Genomic DNA, 26,480 nt, shown 5'->3' with positions numbered 1-26,480 from the left:
ACCCTAAGACAGCAGGAACCTCACATCTCCACTATAGAGCCCCTACTTCCCCCAGTCCTGGAACCCTTGGATAGGGCCCACTTTCCCGTATGCCTCTCCCAATCCATACCAAATAACATTGCATCTGCCGATCACAACCTAACCAACGCAACGATTGCCACCTCAACATGCTTCACCTCAGACTGTGTCCAGAGACTTCACATGTGGAATGACAGCCCTTCAGCTTCATTACTCGGGTGAGACCTTTCCTTTTATAGTACACTCTAATTTCATCTCAGGTGGTTCACCTTCTAACAAAGTCCCATAACCTAGATATACACCAGTTTCTGTGAGAGAGAGCTTATGTTCACACGTATCCATAAACTACTGCAAAATATATACCCGAAAGCAGAAGTACACTAGAGTTTGCAGTGAGTACCTCCCTAACACTTCCTCTCCACTATTCCAAGCTTGGGATCCATGATTGCTCAACAAATTGTTTGGCTTCGTATGTTAACTCTCTTTTCAATCACCAGGTTCCAGATGCCACCAGGATGCTGGCCAGGCTTCCCTGGATTGAAGACCCCACCAATGTGTCCTGGAGCTCAGCTTCCCCAGAGACACACCTTACTAGGGAAAGAGAGAGGCAGACTGGGGGTATGGACCGACCAGTCAACGCCCATGTTCAGCGGGGAAGCAATTACAGAAGGCAGACCTTCTACCTTCTGCAACCCACAATGACCCTGGGTCCATGCTCCCAGAGGGTTAGAGAATGGGAAAGCTATCATGGGAGGGGGTAGGTTAAGGAGATTGGGTGGTGGGAATTGTGTGGAGTTGTACCCCTCCCACCTTATGGTTTTGTTCGTTAATCCTTTCTTAAATAAAAAAATTTTTAAAATAATAATAATAATAATTTACCTTTTGGGGCAAATAGACCTATTTTCTGTCACCTACAATTGAGGTGGGAAACATAGTGACAGGGAAACAGCAAGCAATTCAGGGAAAGAGTAGTTTATACATGGGTAAGGCTTTCTTCCCCTATTTAAATTGATTTTTACATTGAATTTGTGAGTAATTCTCAGTAAAGTTTGTCTCTGTGTATGGGAGACACTTGGGAGAGATGTTCATAGCTATTATCCTAAGTGGACCCTAAAGGAGCAATTAAATTAAGTGCCTCTTAACTGGGTCCTTGGTTCTCAGTGGTATGCATATAAAGGCCAGTTCAGACCTGATGCCAATGTGTGTAAAGGGTGTAAGTCTGAGAAAGGGCAAAATCTGACTTCCAGTCTGCAGAATATTGGACAGGACAAATGGAGGTCATGGTTCTCCACATAACCTGCTCACACACAGGGAGTGGGGAAGGTGTCCTTCAGACAAATTTCATGAAATAGACTTCTCCATGGTCTCCTGTATTAACCACCCTGACCTTCCGAGATGGTTTGCTTACCAGCATCACTATTACCTTGGTTCCCTTAAGAAGCTGAACCTTATGTTTGAACTCAGTGGGGAGCCATCTGAATCTGCCTTACTGGAGCTTATAAGAAAAATTACATGCCACCAAGCTGGATGGAATGGAAGAATTCTTAGAAATATATAACCTGCCAAAATTGAATCAGGAGGAACTACAAAACATAAATAGACCAACCACAGAAAAAGAAATTGAAACAGTTAACAAGAACCTTCACAACAATAAATGTCCTGAACCAGATAGATGGCTTTACAGATGAATTCTACAAACCTTCCAGAGGGAGCCAGGTGGTGGCGCTGCAGGTTAAGCACACATGGCACAAAGGGAAAGGACCAGCTTAAGGATTTTGGTTTGAGCCCCAGGCTCTCCACCTGCAGGGGAGTCACTTTACAGGCAGTGAAGCAAGTCTGCAAGTGTCTGACTCTCACTCCTCCCCCTCTCTGTCTTCCCCTCTTCTCTCCATTTCTCTCTGTCCTATCCAACAACAACGACAGCAATAACAACAATAACAATGATAAACAACAAAGGAAACAAAAGAGAAAAAAAAAACCCAAAAAAATTAAAAAAGGTAAAAAAAAAAAAAAAACCTTCCAGAAAAAGTTACCTCTACTTTTAAAATGCTTCCAAAAGATTGAAGACAAGGAATGGAGCTTCTGCCTTCTATGAAGCCAACATCACCCTGATACCAAGAGCAGATAGGGACATAACAAAAGAAGGAAAACTAGAGAACAATATATCTCATGAACATAGATGCTAAAACACTGAACAAAATCCTAGCCAACCATATACAGCAGTACTTTAAAAAATATTTTTCATCAGGAGGACCAAGTAGGATTTATTCCAGGGATGCAAGGCCAGTTCAATATACGTAAATCAATCAATGTGATTCACCATGTCAAAAAAAAAAAGAAAAACCAAACCATATGATCATATCAATAGATGCAAATAAAACTTTCAAAACCCAACATCTTTTCATTATCAAAATACTACAAAAATAGGATTAGATGGAAAATTACTTGAGATAGTGGAGTCCATATATAGCAAACCTATAGCCAATATTATATTCAATGGGGAGAAGCTGAAAGCATTCCTACTCAGATCAGTTACTAGACAGGGCTGCCCATTGTCATCATTACTCTTCAACATAATACTGGAAGTTCTCACCATAGTAATCAGGCAAGAGAAAGGAATTAAAGGGATATATACTGGACAGGAAAAAGTCAAACTTTCACTATTTGCTGATCATAGGATAGTATACACAGAAAGACTGAAAGAATCCAGTAGAAAGCTCCTGGAAATTATTAGGCAATATAGTAAGGTATCAGGCTACATCATTAACATACAAAAATCAGTGGTACTCCTTTATGCAAACACTAGGTCAGAAGAATAAAATATCCAGAAATGATTCCCATTCCCTATAGCAACAAAATCAGTAAACTATCTAGGAACAAACCTAACCAAAAGGTGAAAGACGTATATATAGGAAACTCTGAGTCACTATTCAAAGAAATAGAAAATGTTACAAATAAATGGAAAGATATCTCATACTCATGTATTAGAAGAAGTAATGTCATCAAAATGAATATTCTCCCCAGAGCCATATACAAATTTAATGTGATACCCATCAGGGTCCTACCTTTTTTCTTCAAGAGAATAGGACAAAAATTACAAACATTTATTCTGAACCAGAAAACACCTAGAATATAAAAATATTGCTTGCTACAGGTGACATGATAATATATAGAGAAAACTCTAAATTTTTTGCCCTAAAAAAAAAACTACCACAAACAATGAATGAATTCAGTAATATGGCAGAATATAAAAATCAATACACATAAATCTGTTCCCCTAAGGTTGTAGACATGAGCCAACCATCTTCTCTATAACTATCTGTCCACATTTTTACAATAGTTGCCCCTTCTTTTTCTGATTCAATCCTCTCTTCCCCTCTAAACCACTCATAACATCATAGCTATCTCGATATGTCCCTCTCCTTTTCCTTCTCTCTCACTGGGTGCTGATGGAGCTGAAGTTCAGAGTCCTCTTATCTTCATCCTATCACTTCTCCCCAGCTGGGAGTGCAAAATCATTTTCAATGAAAGAAGTTACCTGGATCTATTGAACAGGACTAAGTCAGATTCAGACAATTACTTATTGCCAGGACTATAGGAAAATCAGGGTTTGTTTTCTCCTAAATTTGTGAGACTATTTCTATTCTCATAAAACTTCACTGAATGAATTGTACCAACATAGTTATCCCATCTCCACTTTTTGTTTATTTGTTTATTTTCACCAGTACTGCTCACCTCTGGCTTATGGTAGTGCTGGGAATTGAACCTGGGAAGTTTGGTGCCTTAGGTATGGAAGTTTCATTTATTTTTTATTTTTGTATAATCACTATGATATCTCTCCTGTCCTCAGTATCTTTTTATTGTCTGTTTTATATATTGATCAACACTGCTACAAACCAGAATTATCATTAAGGCTTGTGTACCTCTACAACTCTACTATTCCAGACTCTTTTTTTTTTTTTGATAGATGGTGACAGACAGAGAGATGGAGAATGTGAGAGACAGACTGATAGAAGAGATAGTAGAAGCGCTACTCAGGCTTTCATGAAGCTTCTCTGTGGGAACTGTGACTTGAACAGAGATACTTGTACATCATAAAGTGTGTGTTCCACCAAGTAGACAACTACCTGACCCCTGAATATTCCCCTTCACTTTTGAAGTGTGTACACGCAAATTATTCTGAAGTTATACTTCTAGAAGTGAAGTGCAAACAAAGTCTTCCTAAATGAACTCATACATTAATAGCTAACAATATGTTTTAATATTTTATGTTTATATATTTATTTATTTATTTTCCTTTTTGCTGCCCTTTTTGGGTTTTATTGTTGTTGTAGTTATTATTGTTGTTGTTGTCCATGTTAGATAGGACAGAGAGAAATGGAGAGAGGAGGGGAAGACAAAGAGTGGGAGAGAAAGACAGACACCTGCAGACTTCACTGCCTGTGAAGTGACTCCCCTGCAAGTGGGGAGCCGGGGGCTCGAACCCGGATCCTTACTGGTCCTTGCGCTTTGCGCCATGTGCACTTAACCTGCTGCACTACGATCCAATTCCCGCTAACAATATTTTTAATCATACAAGCTAACTTAAAATTCAAAATGGTCAAATGAAGTAATAATAAATTCTGGTATCTTTCTTTTACTCTATCATGTAGCTACAGTAAGTAAAACAGTTTGATAATGAAGCAGGAATAGGCAATCATGAACTGAAACTCTCATTATAAACCCAAAGAACTGTGGGAATTCAAAGTAAGATAAATTTTAAATTTCAAAGCAGAAATGAAAAATACACTTTCTGATAGGTAGAGTAAGAACAATGACTTCCATCCTCTCACCTTAATGCCAAATGAATTTTTTTTTTTTCTGGGTGTATGGTAAAATATATACAACACAAAATTGGTGACTCGGGAAGTAACAAGTGACTGGAGTAATGGATTTGAAAGCATGAGGTCTTGAGTTTAATTCCCAATACCACATATGCCAGAGTGATACTCTGATTTTTCCCTCTCTCTCTTTCTCCCCCATCCCTCTCCCTCTTGTTCATGTTAGTAAATAAATACATCTTGACAAATAACCATCTTACTTTTAGGAGCATAGCTGAGTCACTTAATTCACACTGCTGTACAGCCATCATCAACAGAGTGTTCTCTTGTTCTAAATCTGAGTCTACCCTGCTTATGATAAACAATAACTCCCATTTCTTCTCTCTTTTCAGAACTTAATAACAAATTTTTCATTTCTCTATTTATGAAATTGGATGCTCTAGATACCTATGTATGTGATATCACATGATATTTATTCATTTGTGACTGACTTATACTCAGCATAACTAATCTTTAAGGTTCATCCAGGTTTTAGCATGTACCAGAATTTCTTCCTGTTAAAAGCCTGAATAAAGTCACATTGTTTTGCATATATATTACACTATCTATCAATGAATGTTTGGGATGCTGCAATCTTTTGACTATTGTTATTGGTAGCATGAACATGTGTGTGCACATCTTTTTTTTTTAATACCTGCTTTTAATTGTTTTAGGTTTATTCTCAGAGTAAAATTTACTAAGGAGATGACAACCTGACAATCTTTTGTTAAAATATTCAGGATCTGCTGATTCAGAGTTTTAGTTATAAAATGTCAGACTTTCAAACTAAGGAAAAGACTAAATGGGATAACATTCTAGAATCTTAATGGTTTTCCTTAGCAAGATGAAACCCCTAACAGGATAACAGGAGGGACTTGTTAATTTGACTGCATAAGGGGCTTGTGGTGGTACACTTGGTAGTGCATACACAGTGGATTTGTAGTGCGGTCACCCAGCCTCAGCAATAACCCTGGAGACAAGAAAAAAAAAAAGAAAGTTGATCACATAAATTTTTCTACAGAGATATATACTCTCAACAAAAGCTATTTGCACTGTATGATAAACAAATAAGTAATTTATTGACATAGCAAGGGTTCATGAAAATAATTGAGGAAAAGAATGACCACACAAAATTAATATTTAAGAAAGGCCATTCAACTTTCCAAAAGACAAGAGTGTATTTTTTACTTAGTAAAGATGAAATCTCAAAATAGTGTGGGTGTAGTTATGAAAACATTTCCTTGGTTGGCAATTAGGCAATATTTGTCAAAATCTCTTGACACAGTAATTTCACTTCTAGGCATTTATTTTCTATTACTATGTTTATCCTGTAACCACAGATTTTACAGTTCCTTAGTGATAGTTCTATATTTAAATGGCTTCAATGCTTACTAACAGTAGTTTCTTTTAATCACAGCTTCTTCATTCTATATACTTTCTTTTGATTTCTTTCTTTTTTAGAATATTTATTTAATATGAGAGAGAGGATAGGAAAGGGAACTGGAGCATACTTCAGTATTTCTAGTGTTAAGGATCAAACTCAGGACCTCATGAGAATCTTGTGCTCTACCAACAAGCAAATGCCTTTCTCACTATTGACATCGCCTCTCAAATGACTGAATTTTGCTGCATCTATTTCAAGTGAACAGTATTTAAGATTTCGGCACATATGAAGCCATTATCACAATCAATAATATTTACAAATTTATCACTCTCAACAATTTTCTAATGTTTTTGGTAGTTAACTTTTTAAAAATATTTATTCCCTTTTGTTGCCCTTGTTTTTTATTGTTGTAGTTATTATTGATGTCATTGTTGTTGGATAGGACAGAGAGAAATGGAGAGAGGAGGGGGAGACAGAGAGGGGGAGAGAAAGATAAGACACCTGCAGACCTGCTTCACCAACTGTGAAGCGACTCCTCCGCAGGTGGGGAGCTGGGGGCTCGAACCAGGATCCTTACGCTGGTTCTTGTACCTTGAGCCTCTTGCACTTAACCCACTGTGCTACCACCCAACTCCCTTGGTAGTTAACTTTTTAAAATTTTTTTATTAAATGTTTTCTAATTTTTAAAAATATTTTATTTATTTATTCCCTTTTGTTGCCCTTGTTGTTTTATTGTTGTAGTTATTATTGTTGTTGTCGTCGTTGTTGGATAGGACAGAGAGAAATGGAGAGAGGAGGAGAAGACAGAGAGGAGGAGAGAAAGATATACACCTGCAGACCTGCTTCACCACCTGTGAAGCGACGCCCCTGCAGGTGGGGAGCCGGGGTTCGAACCAGGATCCTTATGCCGGTCCTTGTACTTTGCGCCACCTGCGCTTAACCCGTTGCGCTATAGCCCGACTCCTGGTAGTTAACTTTTAATATGTAACCACTGATCTGCTGTTACCATCATAATCAGTTTGAGCATTCACTGCAAGCCCTTTAGACATTTGCACTTATTATAACTCACTTCTGACTTTTCCAGGTATTATATTATCATTATATTGGAGTCCATGTTTTAAGACTTTTCTTCCCCTGGGGCTGAGTGCCTGCATGACAAATCCACCACTCCTGGTGGCCACTTTTTCCATTTTATTGGCTAGAATGGAGAGAAACTGAGAGAGGAAGGAGAGACAGAGAGGGAGGAAAGAGACAAAGACACATGCAGATCTGTTTCCCTGCTTGTGAAGAATCACCCATGCAGGGGCTTCGAACTCAGATCCTTGTGCCAGTCCTTGTAATTTATACTATTTACACTTAACCAGGTGTGCGCATCCTGGCCACCAAGACTTTTGTTCGAGTGATACTTTCTTGGATGTTGATTACAGTCATCACATACTCGAAACACAGAAACACATATGTGTAATGCCACTCAGATCTCTAAACCTGGGGTTCCTTCTCTATAAAATTGAGTAATGACTTTTACTTCCTGAGGATGTTGTAAAAATAAATGAATGTAAGTACAGCATCTTAGCACAGAGTGCTTAGAAAAAAAATTACTTCCCCCTTTCTATGCCTACATGTCACCACAAAGTCCTGTTGCGAGGAGCACATGTGAAAGTGAACAGAAGTGGCAAGGTCTCACAGTTCTCAGTCTCCAGTGGGAGATAACTGTAATAAGTAAGAGAAGACATAAGATGTCAGGCAAGGGTAAACACAAAGAATAAAGTTGATGAGACAGGAGGATGGGTCTTTCAGATGGGTCTTAGGGAAGACTTCTTTGAGAAGGGATGAAGGAGCCAGGAGGTGGTGTACCTGGTTAAGTGCACACATTACAGTGCACAAGGACCCAGATTTGAGCCTCTGGTCCCCACCTGTAAGAGAAAAGCTTCACGAGTGGTGAAGCAGGGCTGCAGGTGTCTCTCTGTCTCTCTCCCTCTCTAGCTCCCCCTCCCCTCTCCTTATTTCTGACTCTCTCTATCCAATAAATAAATAAAGACAATAAAAAATAAATTTGAAAAAAAAAGAGAAGAGACGCTATTGCCCTAGTCCCTGGGAAAGAAATTTTTCCTTATGGTTGTACCATCAGGGCTCTCAGAGATAATCTTTTATAATGATCTAAGAATAAAAATGTGAGTTAAATTTCAGACTTCCTCTCCTTTTTTGAAAACAAATATCCTAATAACAAATATAATAAGTCAATCTGAATCATTTTTAAATTTATTAATTTTCTTATTTACTTTTTATTTTATTGGGGGTTTCATAGTTTACAGCACAGTTGCCTACACATGGGCACAGATTCCCAGCTCTATGTGACAGGTGTCTGTAAAATACTCTCATTTTGGGGTCAGGTGGTGGCACACCTGGTTGAGTACACATGTTACAAAGCACAAGGACCTGGGTTTGAGCTCCTAGTCTCCATCTGCAGGGGGAAAGCTTTGAGAGTGGTGAAGAAGGCTGCACCTGTGTGTGTGTGTGTGTGTGTCTCTCTCTCTCCCTCTCTATCATCCCCTTCCCTCTCAATTTCTGGCTGTCTCTATCTAATGAACAAAGATTTTTTTAAATTATAAAAATTGCTTAAATTACAAAAAAAAGGACACAAAAATTGAGAAGGGAAGTGGAGACAAAAAAGGGAGAGAGACAGATTGACACCTGCAGACCTGCTTCACCACTTGTGAAGCATCCTCACTGCAGGTGGGGACTGGGGGCTGGAACTCAGTCTGCATAATTCCTATGTGCCCTTAACCAGGTGAACCACCTCCCAGCCCCTGAAAAATGACTATTAATATAAACCTGAACTCAGACCCTTCCCAGTTAGCCAGAATATCAAGGCCATGTTGTTCCACTGGAGTGACACACCTATTCTGATTCATTTATGTCCTGTTGCCCAGCAGTAGCTACCGGGCTGACATACCACAAGATGAGTTCCATGAGTCAGTGAATTATGAGACCAGCTAGAAGGAAGTTGGAACTGCATTCTTGCATCGAGCTCATGTGGCTTGTCTATTCGCTAACCACAACAGCATGCTTTCCTAGCAAGCCACAGACTCTCCAGTAGCTTAACCCACCAGAGATACTTACAGTTTCTCTGTGCCTAGCAATGTGCTTGAAGACCAAGGAATGAATAAGATATTTTCCCTATCCTCAAATACTTCCAAATACGGTGAGGAGGTGGAGATGGAACCAAGAAGTGAGGGGAAAGAGTAAATATATGCTTAAAAATGGAACAAATCAAAGTTTGTGGGGGCTGATTTAGAAGTATAGAGAAAAAGGAAGAGTCAAGGAGTTGAAGTTTCTGGTATTAGAAATCTGAAAATATTTTTTAAATTCTGTTACTGAGAATGTGACTAAGTGGCAGAGTACAAGACTTGCATGAAGGGGTTCTGAGTTCAATGCCAGAGTGATGCTCTTGATTTTCTCTTGATTTTACAGTGCAACAGGAAGAATGAAATACTTGGGAATAAATTTAAATTAGGTAGAAGATCTTACACATGAATCTATAGGGTACCAATAAAGTTAATACAAAAATAAATAGGAAGATATTCTTCAAATGAGATCTTATAAGGATATAACCTTGGTGTAAGTTCTTGTAGATCAAGAAATGGAGAGGGAGAAGTAGAATACTCTAGGCCAAGAGAAAAAAAAAAACATAAGTAGTTTGCTTTCATGAACTGGGTATAATGGAGGAATGGAATGAGGTTAAGGTTTAAATCCTATATAATCTCACTGTTTCTACTGACATTAAAATAGTTTCTGGCATGAGTCGGGCAATAGCGCAGCAGGTTAAAGTGGCATAAAGTGCAAGGACCGGCAAAAGGATCCAGGTTGGAGTATCTGGCTCCCCACCTGCAGGGGAGTCGCTTCACAGGCGGTGAAGCAGGTGTGAAGGTGTCTTTCTCTTCGCCTCCTCTCTCCATTTCTCTCTGTCCTATCCAACAACAATGACATCAATAACTACAACAATAAAACAATAAGGGCAACAAAACGGGGTAAATAAATACATATAAAAATAGTTTCTAGGACAAGTGTTCATTTGTCTTATGACTTTAGGAAAATTCCTAGTAAAAAGTTATTTAAATAAATAAATAAATAAATAAATAGAATTCAAATTTGCCTGAAAGGAAAACTTCCTCTAGATAGCAGCAACATCTCCTCACTGATGTTTTCTATCATTCTGCCTCTCATCAGAGCCCGACTTACAGACTTCAGGCTTACTTACCATGTTGCCACAGCCACATTAGCCAGTTTCTTACAATAAATCTTGTCAAATGTACGCATACTATTCTGTTTCTGATGGGACCCAGACTAATACCTAGGATAAGCAGAGGAATTATGAGACTCTCAACTTTTCTCTGTCCTAATAAAATAGAAAGAAGGGGGGAGGAAAAATGGTGATTGGGAGCCATGATTTCTGGTATAGACAACAAACCCCAGATATAACCTGTATGGCAATAAAAAAATTAAATATATATATGTATATATATGCTTAATAACATCATTAGCCACTAGGGAAGTGTGAAACAAAAACTACTAACCAAAACCACAATGAGACATCATATAAATATAGTTGGTTAAGGATATGACAAAAATGAATCTATTATATAACTAATGAAAATATAAAATGGTACTGCCGCTTTGGAAAATAATCTGACACTTCCTCAAAATGAAAAATGTCAGGCCTTAAAGCCAGCACCACCACCCCCACCCCCCCCACCCCGGCTATGCTTCATGTTCCATTGCTGACACTATGGTCTATTTACATAATCATTGTTTTTCCTGAAAGATCCCCACCATGTTATCCCCTCAGGGTATTGCTAATTCAGTTAAAACCATTGCAACAGTTGCTAAAGATGCTTCCACATTCCCAGCATGCCTTGTTTTCTCCACCCCCTTTACTATCCAATCCCATTCCATTGCCACTTCCATGTTTACCCTATAAAGCCCACTGCTGTTCCTGGTTTCCTGGTTTCACTTTTTTTCTCTTGTGTCCTGACCTGGAGAAGGGCTGGCATGCATAGTGGGAGGCAGCCATTTTTCTAGCTCCATGTGGCATAAACCCACTGTGCTCACACGACTCTGGGGCATCTGCATGAATAAAGATTTGCATTCCCGCTCCACCACGAGTTCCTGGTCTCTTCTCTCTCCAGGACGCTAGCCCAGCAGCAAAACACAGAGCTACCATATGATTCTACAAGTCCATGCTTAATTTTCTTCCCAAATGCAAATAAAGCATGTGTCTACTCAACAATGTATTTGTTTCATCATTATTCATGATAACCCCAAATTGAAATCAACTCAAATTTATATCATCAGATGAAAGGATATACACAAGAACACGTCGATGAATTGGATATTATTCAGCAATAGAGAGAAGCAAATAACAATGGTGCAACATGGATGAATTTTGAAAAACTTCAACTACATGAAAGACACTAGTCACATGTTACATGATTCCATTAATATTGAATATCTAGGATAGGTAAATCTGCTTGAAGTACTTTTTTCTGGCTGGAGAGGTAAAAATAAAAATCAGAAGAGACTACTATATGGGGTATGAAAATGTTCTAGGCTGACTGTGGTGATGGTCTCACAACTCATTTAATATAATTAAAAACTAATAAATTGCATACATTTTAAAATGAAGGAATTAGAGGCCAGGCATGCTGCAACTGGCTAAGTACATGTGTTACAGTGCACAAGAAGCCAGGTTCAAGCAAGTGCAGGGGTAAAGCTTCACAAGGAATGAAGCAGTGCAGCAAGTTCCTCTCTGTCACTCTCTCTCTCCCTCTCTATCCTCTTTACCTCTCAGTTTCTCCCTGTAATATCAAATAACATTAATAAAATGAGTGAATTTGCAAAACCTCTAATTTGAAGAGTTGTATTCATTCCTATCTTTAATATATCATTATTTACAACAACCAGGAACTGGAAACAATCTAAGTGTCCAGGGATAGATAAATGTACAAAGGTGTGATATATATATTTATATATTTAAATATATAGTTATATATGTGGGTATTATTCTACTATAAAGAAAGTGAAATCCTACCATTTGAAACATGACTGGACTTAAAGGATATTGTGATAAGTAAAATAAGCAAGATGTAAAAATAATAATAAGTAAATAATAAAAATAATAATAAGTTTAAAAAGCAGATATAGTATGGTATAAGAGAGAAAAAAAACTAAGCTAAAAGACAATAATAAAGTTTGAGGCTTTGTGACCAATTACTGGCTACATAAAGAGAAAGAGGAAGACAAGGCTAAGGGGAAGGAAGTCTTAAATGAAGACAAGGGAACACTCATTGAGAAATTATTTCAATGATGTACACCTGAAGTCTACATGATGTCATAATGCAATGATATTTCAATAGAAAAAGACATGACTTTAAATAATAATTATATTACTAACTCCAACTCTGTGAAATTGATAAGAATTACAGGAAGGAACAGAGAGAGGGTGGGAGAGGTAGATAGAGGAGTCTCTGGTATACTAGCCCCAGAACCTTGGTGGTGGGTATGGTAAACATACATAGGGTGTGAAACTATACTTCTGTAATTTTATCATATTGTAAACCACTTAAATCAATTAAAAAAAGGCCAACTCATCATCTATTCTAACGTTTAGTTTCATGATTAATCAACAATTTGTTTGGCTTTATATGTTAACTCTTTTTTCAGCCACCAGGTTCCAAATGCTAAGATGATGCCAACCAGACTTCCCTGGGCATATGAGCCCACCTGGAGCCCCACTTCCCCAGAACCCTGCCCCACTAGTATGGATCGACCTGCCAATGCCCATGTTCAGCGGGGAAGCAATTACAGAAGCCAGACCTTCCACCTTCTGCATCCCCATAATGACCCTGGGTCCATACTCCCAGAGGGATAGATAATAGGAAAGCTATCAAGGGAGGGGATGGAATATGGAGTTCTGGTGGTGGAAATTATGTGGAGTTGTAGCCCTCTTACCCTATGGTTTTTGTCAGTTTTTCCTTTTTATAAATAAAAATTAAAAAAAGAGAAAAATAAAATGCTCAAAGTCAATGATTATCAGAGAAATGCAAATAGAGATAACAATGAGATCCTACTTCATTCCTGTGAGAATGCCACATATCAGAAAGGACAGTAATAATGCATATTGGAGAGGCTACTAGGGAGATGGGGGGAAGGAGCCCTTCTACACTTCTAATGGCAAAGGAAATTGGTCCAACTCCTGGAGAATATTCAGAAGGCCAAAACTGGACCTACCCTATGACTCCAGAAATTCCTCAGTTGGGGGATGTATCCAAAGGAAACAAACGAATCCATCAAAAGAGACCTATGTACACCTATTCTCATAGCAGCACAGTTTATAATAGCTTAACCTTGGAAGAAACCCAGATGTCCAACAACAGATGAGTGGCTAAGAAAGTAGTGGTACACATTCACAATGGAATACTACTCAGCTGTTAAAATTGATGAGGTCACCTTCACCTCATTTGGGGGGAAGCTTAAAGGAAACATGTTAAATAAGAGAAGCCAAGCAATGCTGGACTATAAATGAGGCAGTAAGATGATCCCATCTGTGTCAGAGGGGAATAACTTTAGCTACAGAATTAGATAGACAGTGCAGATATGGCAATGGAAGCAGCCTACCTGGCCATCAATTTCTCCAGCCTTGTTATGAATGGTGATGCTGGATCAAATATTTCTATATTCTCTACAGTGATAATTCATTATATAATTTTGTTTCCTTTTTAAAGAAAACCAGTGGCTATTTTGTTCTTAACTTGAAAGGCAGTTCTAATGTCATTTTTATTTAACTTTTTAATTTATTTATGTAATTGTTTTATTTTGTATAGTGACAGCGAGAAATTGAGAAGGAAGGGGAAATGGGGAGAGGGAGAGAGAGACAGGAAGATTAGAGAGAAAGAGAGGGAGAAATAAAGAATCAGAGAGAGGAAACTGTGGCACTGTTTCACCACATATTAAACTTCCTTCTTGCAAGTGGGGACCTGGGGTTTGAACCTGGGTCCTTGCACATGGTAATATGTGTGCTTAATTAGGTGTGTCAGCCTACCACCTCCCATCAGGGTTATCTTTGATACCTTCTTCATGGTGTCCTGGAACATACTGAGTTCCCTTTTGGTGCTTTTTTCATTCACTAAACCTCCACTATGTCCAGACACTTCCATATCCTACAATTTGCTGAAAATCCTTTTGGTGCCTTTTTTTTTTTTTTTGGAGGAGGAGGAGGGGGGAGTGGGGAGTGTGGATGTCTTTTGATGAATAAAAGCCAAATCCATTGAAGTCTGACCTTTTCTCCCACCTAGAGGTGGAATGGCTGATATATTCTTCCCACTCAGAGTAACAGTCTTATCAGACCATGCAGGAAGCAGGACTGGATATCAAGTGCAATCCAGGATCCCAATATAGGGATGCTTATCTCTTGACCCACTGCTCAAAATAAAGCTAGTGACTGGAGGCACAGCACCTCTCATGCCATGAATAATACATGATAACTCAGTTCATTGTTGAATGTATAGACAGCCAGTGAATGGATGGATAGATGAATGGAGGAGAAGGTGGAGGCTGAGAATGCTCCAATAGGCTGACAGCTAAAGCAAATACCAAGCTTAGCAGACTAAATGCAGGAATGGGTGAGTCCTACTGAGCTGGTGGAAATCTGGGCAGCCGAAGCTGCTGGAGGGCGGGGCCAGAGGCAGGGGTAACCTCAGCAGTTGGGCCTCCAGTGGTGGGAGGAAGTGTCCATTCCAGTAACTGCAGAAGCTCTTTGGACCTGCTGCTGGCTAAGGCTCCCAGCATTAGTACCTCTAGTTGCTAGTCACTATGCCTTCCTACACCGTCACTGTGGCCACTGGCAGTCAGTGGTTCGCAGGCACCGATGACTACATCTACCTTAGCCTCATGGGCTCTGCGGGCTGCAGCGAAAAGCATCTCCTGGATAAGCCCTTCTACAATGACTTTGAGCGAGGAGCGGTAAGAGATCCCATTCCTTACCATCTGTGTGCATTCAAGGCCAGGGGATAGTCCAGCTACTCCTTCTAGGGCTAGGGCTGTGTGGGAGCATGCCCAGGACCCTGTATTTGTGGCTGGTAGTCCAGTGTGCTATTAGAAGGTAGGGGAGTCTTCTTTGTTGAGCTCTACAAGGCACAGCTGGGAGGAGTTCCATTTCACAAAACAGAGTCTGAGAGGTCCCTTAGCTGAAGAAGCACCCATAGGCAGCATTATTTGTGTCCTCATTTCTAGGCTTCCTCTCAAGAGTCTTGGGGATGAGGTTGTGCACTGTTCCCTGCATATTTTTGCCCTGCTGTGAAGCACAGACGGGATTTCTGAGCAACTGTAAACAGTGGGGAGAAAACACAAGAAGGGGAATGCAGTGGAATGAATTTTTTTTTTATTTAAGAAAGGATAAATTAACAAAACCATAGGGTAGGAGGGGTACAACTCCACACAATTCCCACCACCCAATCTCCATATCCCACCCCCTTCCCTGATAGCTTTCCCACTCTCTGTCCCTCTGGGAGCATGGACCCAGGGTCATTGTGGGTTGTAGAAGGTGGAAGGTCTGGCTTCTGTAATTGCTTCCCTGCTGAACATGGGCATTGGCATCTTTTTTTAACATTGGGCATCTTTTCTTAAAAGATTTTATTTATTAATGAGAAAGATAGGAGGAGAGAGAAAGAAAGAGCCAGGCATCACTCTGATACATGTGCTGCCAGGTATTGAACTCAGGATCTCATGCTTGACAGTCTAGCGCCTTAGCCACTGTGCCACCTCCTGGACCACTGGTGGAATGAATTTCATCTGTGTTTGACTACTAACTCAGTCTATCCCTTTCTGCGCCTCCGTTTTTCCTCAGTGTTGGCTTCAGACTGGTCCTGGAGTCCTGAGGGAACTAGGCTCAGCTTCTAGCTAGTGTCCCCAAACCAGAGTAGTTTATATTGGAGGGAAAGAACAAAAAAAAACCCAAATGAAGAGAAGCCTTTTTGCAAATCTTGAGATATCACTTGCTCTCAGCATGTTCCAGCACCAGAACATTTAGCAATGTGTCCAACTCAATTATGAGTATATAGGAAGTGTTCAGTAGGTGCAAGTTTAATGGTTCTGACAGTGTAGGTGTCCAGAGAATATCTGTTCCCTTCTACTAGCACCATATCCTGAACCAAGCCAAAATAATGTACTCCTCAAAACTGTCTTCTTCACTGCCTAGTTGGTCATTAGGCCACACTTTATGAAATTGCTTAGCTGAGTATTTTTTGGCACACAAACTAGCAATTTCTTATGGTTCAACCACAGATCTCTGGATAAAATCCATGCAGTTATTTTTAGGTCTGCATAGCCTAACATAAGTAAATAATAGCTCACTTCTTTTTCAGATCTAAACTCAAACTGCACTAAATTTCTATCCAGATATCTCAGAACCTTTCTATAGGTCAACTTAATACATAGCCAGGTTCAATATATTAACCTGATAGGGCTCTCATCAAGAAAGGTTATGTTCTGGGTATAAAAACAACCTCCTATTGCTTGGTTTTTCTAATCAGCATTCTGGCTATGAACATTAATGCATCAGGATTAATGGGACTTCTATCGGGAATGAGTTTCTGCCACTTCTAAAGCACTTTCATTTAATTTCACTTATTCCAATTATTTTATAGATGTAAGTGGGGAGGAATATTGGGCACAAACAACTTTCACTTTGTAGGTGGGTGCAGCAGGGGGACTATTTTCCTTCTCACACAGTGAAAAGTCTACATGCAGCACAGGGAACCCTAGCTAAACCCCTTCGAGGAGGAAGCACAGTGGTGTGTGGTCATAATAGGTCATCACAAGAGGGATGAAAGCTCTGTTCTGTTCATTGTTCTCTGCTTTATTTCCTCTACCCTGAGAACTCATTCAAATAATATCATGATTAAGCATCTCAGTAAAACTAAAGGCAAATTTCAGGAGAGCTTTGCATGTTGTATTTCCATGGCAGTGAGGGAGTATTCGGGAGTGGCTACTCACAGTAGGGAATTCAGCTGGGCCCCAAAACTTTTTTTTTTAATTAGCTTTTGAGAAAGTTCCTGTTGGTGCTGTTACCTCACACAATGTCTTTCTCCACATGACAGGCCACTTCCTCATTCTCCAGTCAGTATTTCTTCAAGATTAAGGTGAAATAAAGCTTAGAGAACATATACTGAGAAGATAAATCTATCCCATTTTACACAGAAAGAAAGTGTTAAAATCATCTTGGGGAACAATGATACTGTTTCCAGGCAACTAGACTATTTCTACTTCATTCACTGCTATGTCACTGGCAGACAGGAACAACATAATTTGTGGGCCCTTATAGGACCTTGCCCTCATTGTAGAAGAACAATGGTAGAGACTGCCCCATTCTCTGAAGAGACACTGGACAACATACTCTGCCATTCAAGAAAGATGGGTCCTGAAATTAGTACAGCCTGAAATGTTCGTAGCTGTGACCATAGAATGCAAGCTCAGACCTACAGGGATGCAGAGGTTACACAGGCTCCTGTACTCAATATGGGCCACAGATCAAATAGATGGGGTTTACAGTTAACAATATTTATATACTTTCCCCATATTTGGGAGCTACTCTCTTCCCTGATACAGCTTTCTAGTCCTTTTTCCAACTAAGACACCATCTCCCCAAACAACACCTTGGGTCCACCTGCATGTTAGCTGTCAGACTCTGACAAAAACTAGTAAAGTCATGGGCTTCTTGGAAGATACCTAAGCTAGACCCACTAGCTTTTTTTTTTTTTAAATGAAGACCCCAAATCTTCATCTGCAATATTCTTGCCTTTAGGTTCATGACTAGTCAGCAATTTGTTCTGCTTTATATCTTAACTCTTTTTCATCCACCAGGTTCCAGATTTTACTAATACCCCTATGAATCATGCATATTTCAGTCAAATAAGGGACCAGAGTTATTTTTCTCAGTATATTAAGTGATATATGCCTGGTTATTCCTATCAGAGTACTTACTGTATTGCAAATCAGTACAGGACTAGGAAGCAGAGTTCTTTGCTGGTGAGATTGTCCTGTAAAATGTCACTCTTTGGGGACTGTGTGGTGATGGACCTGGTTAAGTACACACATTAAAGTGCATAAGAATGCAGGCTCAGAGGGGGTCGGGTGGTAGTGCAGTGGGTTAAATGCACATGGTTCAAAGCGTAAGGACCAGCATAAGGATCCTGGTTCAAGCCCCCGGCTCCCTACCTTTAGGGGAGTCACTTCACAAATGATGAAGCAGGTCTACAGGTATCCATCTTTCTCTACCCCTCTCTGTCTCTCTCCATTTCTCTCTCTGTCCTATCCAACAACAGCAATAACAATAATAACCACAACAATGATAAAACAACAAGGGTAACAAAAATGGGAAAAAAAGAATGCAGGTTCAAGCCCATGGTCCCCGCTTGCAGGAGAGAAGTTTCATGAGTGCTGAAGCAGTTCTGCAGGTGTCTCTCTGTCTCTTTCCCCTCCCCCTCAGTTTTTCTGTCTCTATCCAACAGTCAATAAATAAATATAAATAAACTTAATTTTTTAAAAAGTCATTCTTCCATTGATTCTTCACTATCTGCTTGGGAAACTCAGAATGTGGACCCAGAGCCCAGCTAAAGCCTAGACAAATGTAACAAATTGACTTGTTTCTTTACTTCTATCAATTTAAAGTTTGGAGGATATTTCAATAGATCTGAAAATTTCTGGGAAGTTTTTGTTTTTAACCCATTTTTCATCCCATGACAGAAGTTCTAGAAAAGCTAAGGACAATGGAGTGATATTGTCATTGAATAAATTCAGAAAGTGTAATAAACCTTACAACTACATAGTTCTCTTTTCCCAACATCAGTATCACTTTCTTTGGAGAATATTAATTTATAGGATTATTATTGCCAGTAGAGTACATTTCCACATTTCTCCATCAAACCATCATAATGTTCCACCATAGGGATTTGCTCCCCTATCTCCCCTTACTGTCCCTCCCTTCTCCCTACTGAGTCCCCAGATCTGCAATAAACCATCCCCTATTAGAACTTAGCTTGTGCTGTCCTTTGTCTGGTTTCTTAGAGCTCATCTATGAGTAAGATCATATAGTATTCACCCTTCTCATTCTGTCTTATTTAACTCAACATGAATTCCTTTAGTTCCTGCCATGTTGTAGAAAAGAATATTTTTTTTGTCTTTTATAGTTGTACAGTATTCCACTGTGTATATATGCAGACCTTTCCCACTTCCCCTCATATCCCATCACACTGCATATTCAGCCTCTGTAAGTCTTTCCAGTGATTTCATCCTGAGTGAAACTCCAGGGCTGTCCACCATACACCTATAGAAATGGGGAAAGGTGGAAGATGTGGAGGATCTCATTCTCCTAGGATTTCATATACCATGGGTGTATGAAAGGTGGCCTTCCTCTCTTTCTTTTTTAAATTTGTATTTTAGTTATTTATTATTGTCATTATTATTATTATTACTATTACTATTACTATTTTGGCACCAGGGTTATTTCTGGGGCTTGGTGCCAGCACAAAGAATAAACCACTTCCAGTAGACAGTTTTTCTTTTTTTTTTCTTTCAGTTTTTTTTTATTAGATAGGACAGAGAGAAATTGAGAGCAGAGGGGGAGATAAAGAGATGGAGACAAGACCTGCTTCACCACTCCTCAAGCAACCCCCCTGCAGGTGGAGAGTGGGGGGCTCAAATCTGGTAAGATAAGCATTTGTGCTTATATTGTGCCTCGTAATATAAGCATTTAACCCAGTGCAACACAACTCACCCCCCTCCACTTCTCAAAGAAGATGTGCTATCTATTCCTTGCCAGACTTACCCCAGATGGAAACCTGGTCTTCCCTCTGAGATTCTTCCTTCTAATACCATCTCCCTACCCCTTTGTATCCAAGAGGTTGAATTACTCCTTCCCATGAGAGTGTCCCATCTGTTACATTTGAATGGCCTTCATTTTCTCCTTGTTACTTTAGGATAGCTATAACTCAACCCCCACTTCAGCCTTCTTGGCACTCCCTCTGGTATGACTGTCCATCCTTCCGCTTCAGGTGCCTTAGAGCCACAGGAACCTCTTCCCCTGGAGCAGCTGCCACAGGCCCACCCCAGGCTCACCACATGCTGACTTCCTTTTGCTTGCCTATGTTACTGGCACCCAAAGTTCCTCCCATTACCTGTGCTCCACCCCCACAGGAATCTCCTCCAGGTTTTGATCCAAGAATACTAAACTCACAGACTCCATTTATTGCCTGCCACATATACTTCTGGATTCTTGATTTGAAACTGGGATTCTTGATTTGAAGTCTGGGATAGATTCCCTAGTAGAGACAGGGATATGCTGCTTCACAGCTCCTCACAGCAAGGTGGGGACCACTGGCAGGTGCATTCATTCCCCAGAGTCCTCGTGGAAGAATCAGGTGATTCTCATGATAGGAGCTGGTGGCCTGATATTCATATCACTGCGATTTCTTAAGTCTTGCCAACTAGGAACCATCTCCCTTTGTCAGGTGCAGAAAGAGAGCCCCAGAGAATAAAGCAATCTGACTGTTCCCATGATCAATGGCTTTGACTCTGGAATGTGAACACTGGGTCTTGAGACTGGTCATGCTACATCCCTAATTACCCATTACCCAATATTCAGTAGGCATATCTGGCTGAGATCTCTGCAGATCCCCATGTCAGATGGAGGCCAGAGTAGGGAGTAGATTGAACAAATGTCTTGTCTTGGATCACCAGGTCCAAAACAAGAATGGGGGTTCTGCTTCTCTGGATAGAGATTGGGTTACTTATCCAATCAGAACCTTTCTTCTCTCGCCCACTGATGCTTCAGCTTGGGTTCTTCCTTTTCTCCTTGCCTCGAGAAAACATTCAACAAAAGCTGCTTCCTTCTTACTCCCCTTCCCCCAGTTCCTCAAGTTGCCTAGCCATTCAGTGGGACCCCCCACTTATTTCCACACCTAAAGCTGATGGCTCATTCCCAGGCCTCTACACTATGTTGTATGGACAGACCTATACCCTCAGTTTGAAGACCAAGTGGCCTCACCTGAGACCCCTGCTTTCCTGCAAGATACTGCCAGACAAGAGTGTCCTTTCACCCTGCAGGACAGAGCATTCTTATAGGACAGATGCACGTTCATGTATGTATGTACAGGACTTGAAAGTGGCACCCTAGCACACAGGTGTGGCTCCCCTGTCCTCAGAAACTGTTTCTAAATGAGTGAAGAGCAGACCACAGGCACAGGTGGCAAGCTGCTGCTGTCTGGCCACAGGTGTCTGTCATCAGCAGCAACCACAGCATGCAACCTGCTCACCATGCACAGAGGCAAGAGGCTTGCTGAAAATGCCCAACTTCCCATTCTTCCCATGGAGTCTTCCAAGTAATTATCTGGTAGCCTACAGGGTGAGGAGCAAAAACACTGATGTGTGTTATAAACGTCCCTCCACTTATGCCACTATCACACTGAGAACTCTAAGATCTGCTGCCAATGACAAAGAGAGAAAGAAAGAAAGAGAGAAAGAAAGAAAGAAATGGAGGGAAGGAAAAGAAAGGAAAGAGAGGAAGAAAAGAGAGAGAAAGAAAGAAAGAAAGAGAGAAAGAAAGAAAAGGAAGGAAGAAGGAAAGAGGGAAATTTGGCTTGACAGTATCCAATCTAAAGCTTCCCAAACTTGCTGACCTTTAGAACCCCTGATGCTGTGTTTGAGCCCTTTGTCATTCTTTGCCCCCCTGCCATGAAGGTTGCAGATCCAGATCCAGATCCAGTGGCTGTGAAAGGGCTGCAGGTGATGGTCAATGCAGAGTTCAAGTTCTATGCAGCTTGAGATGGTGCCTTCTAGTGGCAAGGCCAGCTTTTACCCACCCCTATGCCACAGATATTTGTGAACTTTGTGTCTGATTCTATTTTGTTGGCATCACATCGACTTAGTGCAATTCAGGTGCCCCCGAACAACTTGAACTTGTGTGACTTCTCTTGAATCTGGTATTCCCCATTTCCACTCAGTTATTTACACTGATGAAAACCAGGGTGGGAGGGGGCAGTGAAACAGCTGTGCTAGGAAGTATTGGATTGGAATACATTTCTGTTGATAAATAATTGAACAAGAACTTGTTAAACCTCACTATGCAAGTCATAACTGCCTCATGCCTCCCCCCAAAAAGAAAAGTTACAGGCACCTCTAACAATTGTCAGCAAGCCCTTTGCAAATAATAAAGGGCTGCCCCTGTGTATTGCTAATTTGATCCTGCCATTTTTTTCAGGGCTTTTTTTTTTCTTTCTTTATTGGATGGTTGATGGTTTCTAATTATAACCTATAGACACATAGGTACAATTTCTCATCTCCCTGTGATAGGTGCTTACAAAACACTCTCAACTGATTACTGATTTTAACCTCTGACAGAAAAGATCAGAAGCCCCACTATCCTTTTAAGTAGTGGGTAGCTGAAGCAGACCATCACCAACTACGGCCTAGCTGGGAGCATGGGGGACTCCACTTGATTCCTATGCAGATAGCAAAATGCCACTCTCAAAGCAATGCCATCCCTCATTGAAAAGATTTCCATCCTTATAAGGAGCAGGCCCAGGACCTGGTCACCTCTGCCAGCCAGGGTATAGCACAAAGGCTGGCTGCAGACAGGCACTCTGCAGGTGTCTTGGCTGAATGAACTAAAGGATAATTTCAAAAATCTAACCCCCAGATGGCCTGGTGTAGTGTGGCTTGCTTTTTCTCCTTCTCAGGTTGATTCCTATGATGTGACAGTGGATGAAGAACTGGGTGACATCCAACTGGTTAAAATTGAGAAACGCAAGTACTGGCTTCATGATGACTGGTACCTGAAATACATCACCCTGAAGACTCCCTGTGGTGATTACATTGAATTTCCCTGCTACCGCTGGATCACAGGCGAGGGAGAGATCATCCTGAGAGATGGACGAGGTGAGCAGTGGCTCAGGCCCCTTGCACTTGGGCTTCCCAGAAGCCAAAGGGACTTTCAGTGCCCCCTCCTTCCTCAGAAGTTATATTTGTGTGTATACTATCAATTCCAGCAACAGTTGAGCACCAATTTTCTGCCTCCTTGCACCTGCACGAGGTATCACCTCCATGGAGTAGTACTAAGCTCCAGGCCACATGACCACCCACTTCTTCCTCCCTGTGATATAAGTCATGAGGGGAAAGATTCTGATTTCACTTTGACACAGGACAGTCCCTAGTAGCAAATACCTCAGGGCCATGTCCTAGAGAATGGTTCTCCAGATGTCAAGTTCATGGCATCAATTTCCAGATTCACAGACATACAGTTGGTCCATACTATCAACTGTGAGGTCCCAGTAGAACCAGGGCTTCAGAGCAGCCTCCATGAAGGCCTAGGAAGAAATGGCATTGACCAAGAATGCCCTCAATGCCAGCTAATAGGGACCATAGGTAGACCTATAGTCACCTATTATTAGACCTGAGTTCAACTTTTCACTGAAAAAGAAAAGGACTAAATTCTGCTCTCTACATTAAAATCCTTAAATGTGTAGGCATTAATGTGGAATTTCCTTCTGAGGGTATTTTTAATAAGAGAAACACAGTTGACCTGGTATCTAGAGTAAAAGAGAAGCAGATGGCAGAGGCCAGTAAAGGCCACTCTCCGAGTGACTGTCCATTGCAAGCCAGCCTCTTAACATGAGTAAATCCGTGATTGTTAAAATGCCATTTCACTTCAAGTCTAGCATGATAAATTTTTGGATGCCACACATCTGTTAGAAAAATGAGAGAAAGAACCCACACATACACATACACATACAAATGACAGTGACAACATTTAAGACTTCCTGTTGAAAATGTGTTCCCTGGAACTAGTTGTTTGTCCTTCTGAAGTTTATCAGGGTAAATAACTAAAACAGGGATGACTATCAACTTTTCTTTTTCTAGAGCACTGCTCAGCTCTGGCTTGTAGGGGGTGCATGGGATTGAATTTTGGATTTTGGAGCTTTAGGCATGAAAGTTGCTTTCATATTCATTATTATCTCCCATGCCCTCAACCTTATCTTTTTAAGCTAATAAAACCAACAGGGACTGAGTGGTGGTTCAAGCCCTTGGTTCCCTACCTGTGGGGGGTGGGGGGACATCTTTACAAAACAGTGGGGTAGTGCTGCAGGTCTCCTTCTCTGTCTCTCTCTTCCTGTATGCCTCTCTGCCCTTCACTATCAAAAAGAAAAAAGTAATAAACAAATAAAGAAGAAAGGAGGAAAGGAATGAAGGGAAAGAGAGAAAGAAAGAAAGAAAGAAAGAGAGAGAAAGGAAAAAAGGAAGGAGAAAAGAAAGAGCAGAGAAATTTGATTAATAAATGGTTGCTCTGAAATGGTGGTGGAGTTATGCAGACACTAAGACCCAAGAATAACCCTGGTGGGGAAAAAAAAGAAAAGAAAATACAAACATCAAAGGAAGAAAGTTCTTTCTCTATCTGGTGTTCTTAAAAACCATCAGTCCACATCCCACTGTTTCTGGTATGAAATTTAACTTAAATAAACAAATTCCTGTGCAAGGATACAAGTTCAAGCCTCTGGTCCCCACCTGTAAGGAGTAAGCTTCACAAGCAGTGAAACAATACTGTATCTCTCTCTCTCCTCTCTCTCTCTCTCTCTCTCTCTCTCTCTCTCTCACCCCTTCCTTATATGCCCCCCTTCCCTCTCCCAATTTATGTCTATCTCTATCCAAAATAAATATATAAAATACAATAAATATTTTGTGAGTGACTTTTAAAATATTTAAAACAAGGGGAAAAATTCCAAGAATATTTATGAACTAAATTGCTGGGGCTAGGTGAATTTTTGTTACCCCAACCCCATAACAAGAAAGAGATCATAAAATTTCAACTTGTCTTGTAGTGACCAGAATGTGCATAACCAGGATCTCCCACTCCTCCTCCTCCTCTCTTTCTCTCTTCTAGAAAATCATTATTTCCACATCTCTTGTCTGCCTCTCCTATACAAAGTCTCAATTATAGCCCTTTCCATAGACTCATCTTTCCAGGAAAGCAAACAAACACATAGTAATTTCAAATTAGGATATGTAGAATGAAGTATGAATATGTGATGGGGTGAGGAGGGAAAACCAAAATCATCCAGAAAGGGAGAAATCTGGGGACAGAACTCCCTCTAGGACTTTTGTGGGGTTAAGGGGTCTGTGATCCTCAGTCATGCTGCAGATAGTCTCTGAAGACACTGCAAAGAGGACCTGGGAAACACATGTCCTCTCTTCATTTTTCCATTACTCTCCACTCTCTAGCCATGACTCCCAGTGGCTGAGTCTAACGAAAAGCCCAGTGATGCAATTCATTTCAGTCACAAAATATCAGGGACCTTCAGGGACAGGTAAAGTTGCATCATGCTTTAGGAGGGACTCACTGAAGTTATCCAGCCTCTTCCACTTACATATTGTGCAATGATCTTGGGGACTATTAAATATTCTTTTGTTGTTCATGATCTTGTGGGTAAGGAGTTTAGGAAATGTTCACTTGAGAACTCCCTTTGTGAGCCATATGGCATCAACTGAGTAAGGCTAAGAATATAGAGAATTTACTTCTAAGATGCTTATTTTTCCTTAACTTATTTTTATTGTTTTATTAATTGTAGAGAGACAAAGAAAAATCCAGAGATAAGAGGAAATAGAGAGGGAGGGAGACAAAGGGAGGGACAGTTGTAGCCCTTGATTCTACAATTTTGAACTTTTCCCTCAACAGGTGGGGCCAGGTGGGGTACTTAGGCATTATAACATATGCTCTCAGCCAGGTGTGCCACTGCCTCTCTTTTGTCTTTTTTTTTTTTATACTTACGTATTTATTCCTTTTTGTTGCCCTTGTTGTTTTTTATTGTTGCAGTTATTGTTATTTTTATTGATGTTGTTTGTTGTTGGATAAGACAGAGAAAAATAGAGAGAGGAGGGAAAGACAGAGTGGGGGAAAGAAAGACACCTGAAGTTCTGCTTCACCGCCTGTGAAGTGACTCCCCTAGGTAAGGAGCCAGTGGCTTGAACCAGTGTCCTTTCAATGGTCCTTGCGCTTTGCGCCACGTGAGCTTAACCTGCTGCACTATTGCCCGACTCCTCTCCCCCCCTCTTTTTTCTTAGTATGTTGCTTGGAGTTCCTTGGCCTCTTTCTCCACATGCCATCTCATCCTTTAAAT

The 26,480-nt window shown here is 40.5% G+C and overlaps 1 protein-coding gene across 2 annotated transcripts in view; it reads left to right on the top strand.

Annotated features, from left to right (window-relative positions):
- Positions 1–15,054: 15,054 nt before the first annotated feature.
- The window catches only part of ALOX5 (arachidonate 5-lipoxygenase), a 45,526-nt gene continuing 34,100 nt past the window's right edge, over positions 15,055–26,480 (top strand). For both annotated transcript variants that reach the window (XM_060191783.1, XM_007526496.3), the window contains exons 1-2: positions 15,055–15,279; positions 23,049–23,247. In XM_060191783.1, the coding sequence (XP_060047766.1) occupies positions 15,130–15,279; positions 23,049–23,247 (349 nt within the window). In that variant the 5' untranslated portion in view covers positions 15,055–15,129. The remainder of the gene's footprint in view (positions 15,280–23,048; positions 23,248–26,480) is intronic.

Source organism: Erinaceus europaeus, chromosome 1 (genome assembly GCF_950295315.1).
Source record: "Erinaceus europaeus chromosome 1, mEriEur2.1, whole genome shotgun sequence".
In the NCBI taxonomy this organism is placed as follows: Eukaryota; Metazoa; Chordata; class Mammalia; order Eulipotyphla; family Erinaceidae; genus Erinaceus; species Erinaceus europaeus.
The sequence above is the reverse complement of the archived record's forward strand: the minus strand, read 5'-3'. Positions and strand labels throughout refer to the sequence as shown.